Source organism: Carassius auratus, chromosome 9, assembly GCF_003368295.1.
Source record: "Carassius auratus strain Wakin chromosome 9, ASM336829v1, whole genome shotgun sequence".
Classification (NCBI taxonomy): Eukaryota; Metazoa; Chordata; class Actinopteri; order Cypriniformes; family Cyprinidae; genus Carassius; species Carassius auratus.
The window spans coordinates 6,874,388-6,884,387 of record NC_039251.1 but is presented as its reverse complement, the minus strand read 5'-3'; the positions used below and the strand labels follow the sequence as shown (position 1 = coordinate 6,884,387).

Below are 10,000 nucleotides of genomic sequence, written 5' to 3'. Positions count from 1 at the left end.
GGGAGTTAGAAATGCACCTTGGGACTTACATGATCCGTCTGTTTCACTCAGACAAATCTCCAGAGATTCACCCTCATGCTTCTCAGGCTGACCTTTGACCTCAGAACACTAATGGAGCCTGACACCAGCTGAGCCCAGGTCAGAGGTCAAGACTACATTACATTCGTATTTATATATATATATAAAAATACAGCAACATTTGAGTTCAAATAATAAAGATGTTTTCAGTAAAGAAAGAATCTGTGTTATTTCAATATTAATAAGATAGTGTTATAGCTGTTTTTAATATTTGTAAAAAGATATAGTTCTTGTATCTTCCACTTTTATTGTTTCTGTCATTTTTAATGACATCATCGTAAGTCGATGGACAACCAAGAGTTAATTACTGCACTTAACATATGTGTATGTAGTATTTATCATTTCTTTTTATTGTAGTTGTAGTTATTATAACTGTATTTTGACTTGACATTCACAGTGATCTCCACTAATATAAGAGTTGAACAGCAACATGGAATTTGCCCAAACTCTTTTTTATAATTTATAAATATATAAATATGTATTCATTTATGTGTTTGTTTGTTTTGCATTTGCCTGAGAATGTGGGGGGAAATGTATCAATGCAATGAAACAAATAGTCTTCTGTATTTCTATAGAGTTTGGAGTGAATGTGAGGAGGAGTGTGTGTGTGTGTGTGTGTGTGTGTGTGTGTGTGTGTGTGTGTGTGTGTGTGTGTGACAGGTGTGTGTGTGTGTGTGTACCTGTGTGGCAGGTGCGCTGGAGGACAGGTGTGTGTGTGTGTGTGTGTGTGTGTGTGTACCTGTGTGGCAGGTGCGCTGGAGGACAGGTGTGTGTGTGTGTGTGTGTGTGTGTGTGACAGGTGTGTGTGTGTGTGTGTGTGTGTACCTGTGAGGCAGGTGCGCTGGAGGACAGGTGTGTGTGTGTGTGTGTGTGTGTGTGTACCTGTGAGGCAGGTGCGCTGGAGGACAGGTGTGTGCAGTCAGTGATGCGAGCGGTGGTGCGGGGGTCTGAGGAGCTGATGAGCACAGGTGCGCTGATCTCCATCGAGTGCCGGTTGTTCTCCATCACCTGAGCGGAGCGCTGCGTCATGCTGAGCGCCGTGAACGAGTGACGCTTCTTAGCGTTCTTCTTCCCCTCTGCGTGTCTGTGTGCTCCGTTCCCGTTACTCGCCGACGGTTTGTCCATCTCCATCAGCTGCTTCGCCGTCTCATTCAGCTGAGGACAAACAGATCCACAGATGTTTAAACTTACTGCGATAGTCTCTTCTGCTCAGCAACGCTGCGTTATTTGACCTCTGAAAAGAGAGGTGAGCTCGACACGGTTTAATTTCACTTTAAATTAATTCAATATGACATTTATATGTAGTTTATAATGAATGGAATGGAAAATGTGCTTAAGTTGTCTTGTTATGAGCATCCACTTGATTTCTGTGATGCACAGCTGAGTCTTCAGCATCATCACTCCAGTCTTCAGTCACATGATCTTCAGAAATGTTATTTTTAATTTGATTGGATTTTATCAATGTTGAAAATAGTTGTGCTGCCAGTTATTTTTAAAGAAACAAAGACATTAAAAAAAAATAATAAATACTTTATTATTTATTTTTCTTGAGCAGTAAATCATCATATTATTCTGATTTCTGAAGATCATGTGACACTGAAGACTGGAGGAATGATGCTGAAAATACAGCGGAGCATCACAGAAATACATTACACTTTAACACAGATTCACACAGAAAGTAGTCTTGGTGAGCAAAACAGACTTCTTCCAGAAACATTAAAAAGCCAAACTTCTGACCAGCGGTTATTTGCTGTTAAATATATTTGATAATATACTGACACATCAACTTCAGCATCATCACAAACATGTTCAGCTGAGAGGCTGATGTGTAGATATATATACAGTAGGACAGGACGGAGAGGAGAAGTGCTTCATTAATCCCTGCAGGGAAAGTGTTATGCATGAGCAGCCAAACATAAACCATACAGCATTAAATAAACATAATAGAATAGTGTGAAACACACGAGTCCTGCTGCACACACACACACACACACACACACGCACACACAGCAGATGAAGAATCCCTCAGAATCACTAAAGCAATTATTCAGTCTGATTCAGTGCCGCCGTCATCCGTCTGTCTGATTTAATCATGTGATACACTGCATCATCAACACAAACACACATTATGCTGATTATAAACCGTCTGCAGCACATCAAACACCAGGAGAGTGATGAAGAACACACTGACCGTCCTCATCCTCATCTGACAGACCCTCAGACGCTCAGATTCACGCTGATCAGGACACACGAGATCAATCGAGATTTAGTTTTCAGAACTCCGTTTTCTCTTTTCCCAAATTCATTTTGTTCCACATTGTGTCTTGCCAAATTCGGTTTAATTTATCCAAAATTCATTTTTTTCTACATATATTTTTTTATATCTTTTTCTGGATGCCATTTTTATGGTTATATTAAAGTATAATCATAAAGTCGAATGTTTAATTTAATGAAATCATGAAATAAACTGTTTATTAAAATCTTATTAAAGGTTTAATAAAAAAAAAACATTTTTTGCACCCTATAAAACCTAAATTATTATTATTATTTTTTTGTCAATTTCTATGGTTTCCATTAAATTTTCTGTGTTTCATTTTAATGGTTTGATTACATTTTAACAATCAAAAATCCAATGACAGGAAGTTACATCATTTTGGTGGGAACTCAACATCAGTAGGTATCAATGAATCTGATGAATTCGGTGATATTTTGGAACAGAAATCATATGACAGATGCTCCTACTATATATAAAAAATGAAAGCAATATGCAGACGGATGTTGTGATGAATAAAACACAAACCAAATGAACATGACAGTGTGCAGCGACCAAACAGATCAAAGTGACCCGAGCCCTTCGTTTCAACTCACAGTCCTGCATTCATAAATATGCTAATGATATGCAAATCGCATGTAAATGAGGCAGATTGATGGACCCCCGCGGACGCAGTGTGGGTCTCAGAGGAAGAATGGAGAGGCCTTCTGAAGGTCAGGATATTATTACTCTGACATGAGCACGTTAATCGAGACACAATGCGCGCGCAGACATGCTAACGCTAACGGCGATCTGACACGACAGGATGGAGAGAAACCAGCGCTGACGTCACACCTGTGGAAATAACACTCATCATGTGATTAGTGAAGTGTGGTGTTTCTGGCGGGTCACACACGTGGCTTCCGTTCACCGGTTCGTTAGGATCCCGGCGCGCGGGAGCTCGTTAGCAGCCGTGAACTTTGAAATGTTCTTAATATAAGTCAAGCTCGGCTTCAGTCGCGCGGGAGGAGATGCTAATTGTGCCGATAATAGAGTCTTCACGCCGTGTAATTACAGCACGGGAAAACGACAAAAAGAAAATCACAAAGCGGCAAATGTGCAGCGAATAATGACAGACTGTCAGCCGCGCGCGGAAATAACCCACAGCGAGGAGCACGAGCGCGATCTGAGCGAACACTGTGCTATCAGCAACTATAAGTGTGTCAACTCTGTTTATACATGTGTGTGTGTGTGTGTGTGTGTGGGAGAGAGTGTGTCATATGCATATTCTTTCTTTCTTTTTCCTTTTTCCTGCAGGCTGTTCAAGCTCTAGTCATTTCCCAGCATGCCGTGCAGTGGAGCCCAACACTTTACAGTGCAGTAACACAACAGAGAGAAGTTCCCAGATTAGATCAAGCCAAGCAGCTCGATTACATCATTAAAACACGAGCACAGCGGGAGACACGAGGACAGACTCCTAATGAGAAAACAGATAAACATCATTTATTTTCCCATCTTCATCTGGTGATCACGGGGCAGAGGAGATCGAGTCCCTGCACTCGGCATCTGCTCATCAATCCGACAGAAATACAGGAATTATGAGCCAAACACAGCCGATGATGAAGAAACGAGAGACTGAACAACTAAAGCAACTGTTGACCCAGAGATGGACATTTACTGATGATCCCCTCACCCTCAGGAGTGTGTTTCACATTCATCCTAATCTCTGATGGGTCAGCATATCTCCAACACCTTTTCATTTTTTGGTGCACTATTCGTTTATGCCTTGAGAATATTATTTTAAAATATTTCTCTTTTTTAGGAGATTTCTTATCTTAATGTTATTCTTAAATGTGCATCACACAGATAATGCATTTCTCAAGAGTAAATGTTTAATTCATGATAAATATCCCTAACCTGCTAAAGGACATCAGAACATCTCTGCAATCACACTCATATAATCAATACACTTTACCCATAATGCATCACTCGCAGCGCTCTGAAGGATCGTTGTTGTATTTAATAGTGAATTATCTGAAAGCAATTTAACCTTGAAACTCTAAAGAAGATGATATAATGCAGCAGTCTAGTGCTTTCTTCAGTTGTATTGCATTTAAAGGAAAGCCTTTAACACACACACACACACACACACACACACTCAAGTGCACTTACCTCCACGTATAAGATAGGAAAAATCCCGATCTTATCTCCCAGCATGCCTTCTGCCCAGTTATCATCCACTCTTCGAATGACGGTGAGAATCTCATCCTGAGAGAAGGAACACACAGTAAACACATGCACTTTCACGGTTTTATTCTAGCGCTGTAGACATCATTTGACAAGAGTCATTGAGAGAATGAACACCGGTAAACCACAACTTTTCTAAAGCATTTTTATCACCAGGTTTAAATGAAAGATACAACTGTGTATCATCGGTATATAAGTGAAAGGAAAATCCATATTTCCTACAAATTTTACCCAGCGGTAGCATATAAATCATAAATAGAGTTGGTGCAAGAACCGAACCCTGAGGGACACCACACATCAAAGGTGCACTGGAAGATGTTTATTGTAAAATTGGTGTTATTAAAGCACATTTCAGACCATCGGGGACTATTCCAGTGCTTAGACTCAGATTAACAAAAGTTAACACATCAGAACCAATAATGTTCACAACCTGCTTTGCAAAGAGAAACCTCTAATAACTTATTTCTTAGAAGTTTACATAGAAGTTATCTTACAGTTCATTCTTTTTTGCAATGAAAATAAAAAAGGTCATTGTGATTTCATATGTAAAGCAGTTTCACAGAAGAAAATAATGACGTTATTCAGATCAATTCAGTTCATTAACAACAATGTTGTAAAATTAATCAATTACGCAGTGTTAACTGAAAAAATATATATAAATTTAATTATTTTAAATAAATTTAATCTATGCAAAATTTATTTGAAATTTAGTTTAAATTAATCTAAAGTTAATTTTTTTTAAATTAATGTATTAAAAAGGACAGGTGTAAATTTTTTTTAATTTATACAGACTACAAATGACAAAAACAAACAAAATTACTAAAAATTAAAATTTAAAAGAAAAGGGAAAATGTAGAAATAAAACCTGATTCAAAGATATAAAAATATAATGAATGTATAATAGTACTTCAGTGATATTAGAATAACCCTGAACAGTTATATCTGTATCTTTATGAACGTGACTGTGTTTATAATGATCATATCGAAGCCTAGCAAAGAACTCATTTGAATCAATTAACATCAAGCTTGAGTTCACAGAGAGTCAGACCTGACTCAATCAAGTGTCTATGAAGGAGTGTTTAGCATGCAGATGCTGGTCTGTGTCTCATCCGCCGGTCCTTCTCTCTGAAAGGACTTGTGTGTGTGTGTGTGTGTGTGTGTGTTTCAGGATTCATCTCTCAGTTCCTGTGTCTGGAGGACAGTCATGCATTCAGACTCTGAACACTGCAGCTGCACGACTGCGACTCGAGACGATGTGAGGAACATACAGAGTCAACAACAGACTCTCAACAATGGGGTTTTGTTAGGTTTTGTCCATACATCGAAACATGACCCCTTGAATCTTACGGATCCTATTTCATGATAACTATATTAAAATGTAAGCATTTAGCTTTTATTCAAAGCTGCTAAACATTAGTGCTATCAAAAGATGAATCGCATCCAAAATAAAAGTTTTAGTTTACACGATATATGTGTGTGTACTGTGTATATATATCATGTACACACACATACAGTATATATTTTGAAAATATTTACACGTTTATACATTTAGACTGTATATCCTGAAATTGTGTCTGTACCTTACTGAAGGTCAGGCAGTCTTTGTCCTGGTCTTTGTCTGTGACCTGGAAGTCGTAGAGAGCCTTCCCCTGCGGTGGAGTCTGGGACAGCGGGTGGATGCACTGGATGTAGCTCGCCGGGAGGAAGCCGTGGCTGCCGTTCAGCTCGCCGTGGAACCAGTTCTCGTCCACCTTCCGTCGCAGGATGATGATGTCACCTTTACTGAACTTCAGGTCGCCCGCTTCTTTGCCCTCGTAGCTGTAGAGCGCTTTACCACACGGCAGCTGAGGAACGCTCTGGAGGACGGAGAGATAAAGACCAGACACTGTTCACCCTCAGACAGACAGAAGACCTTTCCAAGAGTGCAAGGTTATTGATTACAATTATAAAAACATCAGTTTCCAAGGCCAACATTTCTTACTATTCTTTAGTTTTTAATAAAATTAGTTTATAATTTTCAATTTTTGTTAGGTATATGGCTAAAGCTAAATAAGTAGAAAAAAACTATATAGAATATTTTAAAAAAAATAGATATAAAAATGACAGAAATACAAAACAAAATGACAAACCATAGAGTATAAAAATAAATGTAAAAAAGAAAATAAAATAATTTATACAAACTACTACAAAGACTACGCCGAAATATTTGTAAAAAAAAAAAAAAATGACTAAAACTTTAAAATATAATACAGAAATATCTATTTAAAAATATAGACTACACAAATATTTAACAATATAAATATAATGGAAAATATAAAAATATAAAAGTTCAAAATATAAACAAAAATTATAATATTATATATTGCATCTAAAAACTAAAACAACTACAACACAGAAATATTAAATTAATAATAATGACAAAAAGCACAAGAAAAAGACTAAAACTTCATAATATATAATATAATATAGATAATATAATATTAAAATTTAGTGATGTAAAAAAAGTTTTTGTACTGTTTATTATGTATATATATAAATACAAACATATACAGCATATATTTAGAAAATATTTACATCAATATATTTATATTCATGTAAATTATATCATATATAAATACATAAAACATAAACAGAATATTTTTTCTTAAATATATAAACATGCATGTGTGTGTATTTATATATGCATAATAAATATACACAGCAGACACACATATGTGATGTAAACTAAAACTTTCATTTTGGATGTGTTTAATCACGATTAATCGTTTGACAGCACTAATAAAAACATCAAATATACACATTATAGATGTCATACTTCACAGAACACAGATTTCTGTACATCATCTGTGCTGACGACAAAATAAACCCAGACTCTTGCAGCAGTTTTAAATGATGGATCAGTCAAACACAATCTCCTGAAAGTGTCTCTGAATACAGAGATCTGATGCAGCGCTGGGAAAGATCTGAGGAGCTCACGATGGAGAGCAGCTCTAGTCCGGATTAAACCTGACTTCACTGGATTATTGTGTTAATACAATAATGACTAATGTAGACCATAACACACACACGAGTTAAACACTGACAGTAAATACTGAGTTAGTGTATGTATGTATGAACACTGTTCAAAACATAAACACACATGTATTTCATTCACCAGAGTTAATCGTGCTGGGTTTTTATAACAGTTCAATAGACAACAAGTTATTATCAAGTGACTTTTTCTCTTTTTGCTCCATCAACCAAACTTGTTCCTAAATGTTTGAATCACTTGAATGGATTAACGGTTTTATTTCATTATGAATAATATTAGTTTAATAAGCGATGTGAATGAGCACAGAGTGCCTCTCGGCTGAGACACGAGACCGTGTTCAGTGTGTGTTTAGTGAAGTCTGACTCTCGGAGGGCTTCTCTTTCCTCCAGCGCTTCAGACGGGATTAAACACACAGCAGCTTCCCAGAGAAATAAAGACATCTGATTCCTCTCATCAAATCATACCATGTTCTTTTGAACTTTCTCTTCATCTGTGAACCCTCAAACATTTTTCATGAATGTTTTCACCATCGATGATAATCAGAAATGTTTCTTGAGTAGTAAATCATCATATTAAGATGATTTCTGAAGGCGTATTTGCATACACCTGTGACCACACCCACATTCTCAACATCCAATCAGCTGATGCACAGAGCCAAGCCCCGCCTACACGTGTTCTTTCAGTATAATCACTGCTTCAGTGTCATGATGACTTCATCTGAACATCACCTGACCGAACAGAACACACACACTACCCATAATGCACTTCTGTCTCCGTCTGCCCACTCTCTCAAATTCACAGCAAAAAACTGACAGCTGTAAAGAATTTGGTGCCAACTGTTTAGCTTTTACGGTTTTAGCTTAAATTTACATTAAAATACCGTATTTCCATTAACTGATATGATGTTAATATACCAGTCTACTGAAGGACTGGAATCTGTCTAATACACTGATAAACACCAAAGAAGAAGATGATGATGAGAGTCACATGAAGAACACAATCAGCTTTAAATACTGACATGTGAAGATGCACAGAGTCATTCACACACACACACCACACACACACACACACACACTGAACACATCACAGTCACACACACACATGAAACTCAAATAATGCACTGAACATTCATTTAACAACATTAGATGTAACGTGCAACCCTACTGTACACAACTGATGAGAAGAAAACATCAAATATGACATGTGATCAATATCCTGACACACAGATATAGCACACGCAACAGATCTGTGTGTTTGGATGAGTGTCTGACGTGGGAGACTGAGTGTGTGTGTGTGTGTGTGTGTGTGTGTGAGGGAGTGTGTGTGTGTGGGTGTGTGTGTGTGTGTGTGTAAGTGTGTGTCACCCACACCAGTCATTCATGATGTGCAGGGTGAGTTTATATCATGAGTTTGTGTTTGTGTGTCTTCAGTGTTGATGTGTGATGTGATGATAATAATTATGCTAATTCTTCTCATTAACGTGAGTCTCTGAGCTCTGATGTGACACTAATGCGCCTCTGTTCGGCCCAAAATAACAGAGATTCAGAAAGACTGAGACACAACAGCCTACTGATGTGTGTGTGTGTGTGTGTGTGTGTGTGTGTGTGTGTGTATTTATTAAACTACCTTTTTTATATCAAAACAATTTAAATATTACTCAGAAAATGTGTAAAAATGACTTGTATAAACGTTTACTTTTAGATGAGAGATGTGATCAGTTTTTCATGCTGCATCATTGTATATGCATCTATCTGGAATGCTTTATGAAGGTGAAACCCTAACACCACCAGCGTGTGTGTGTGTGTGTGTGTGTGTGTGTGTGTGTGTGTGTGTGTGTGTCTGATTTACAGCATTCTGACAGAACGACTGCATTTAGTTTGAGTCCTTCATCCTAACATCCATCACAGACGTCTGGAGCTCAACAATAAAATATACACAAATAATGAATAAAATAAAACCTGAGAATTAAGATATAAATGGAAATAATGGAAAATATAAATGCAATATAAAATATAAAACAATAAATCTAAAATATACAATGAATCAAAATCAAATACAAATTAATATAAATAAAATTTATTTACAATATCTTTGTAATTTAAAATATACAATTTATAATGCATTCAATTTAAATAAATAGATACAAATATAAAATATAAGTGTTTAATATAAAAAATATATATATAAAAAAATACGATAAAATACACAATATAGAAAAAACAGGCTGGAATAACAACCTTTAAATTGATCTGCTGCATTTCTTTAGTCATGTACAATAAAGCGTTGATATTCAGTGTAAAAAGGTCTAATGTGAAACCAGATATTAATCAGCATACTATCAGAAATACATCATTCAGTTTACACACGTGAATGACACGAGCTTTATTACTCTA

The 10,000-nt window shown here is 36.7% G+C and overlaps 1 protein-coding gene across 2 annotated transcripts in view; it reads right to left on the bottom strand.

The window, feature by feature from the left end:
- The window catches only part of LOC113108249 (E3 ubiquitin-protein ligase SH3RF3), a 48,707-nt gene that overhangs the window by 11,365 nt on the left and 27,342 nt on the right, over positions 1-10,000 (bottom strand). For both annotated transcript variants that reach the window (XM_026271160.1, XM_026271159.1), the window contains exons 2-4: positions 6,157-6,432; positions 4,502-4,597; positions 961-1,233 (exon numbers count right to left, since the gene is read on the bottom strand). In XM_026271160.1, coding sequence (XP_026126945.1) covers positions 961-1,233; positions 4,502-4,597; positions 6,157-6,432 — 645 coding nt within the window. The remainder of the gene's footprint in view (positions 1-960; positions 1,234-4,501; positions 4,598-6,156; positions 6,433-10,000) is intronic.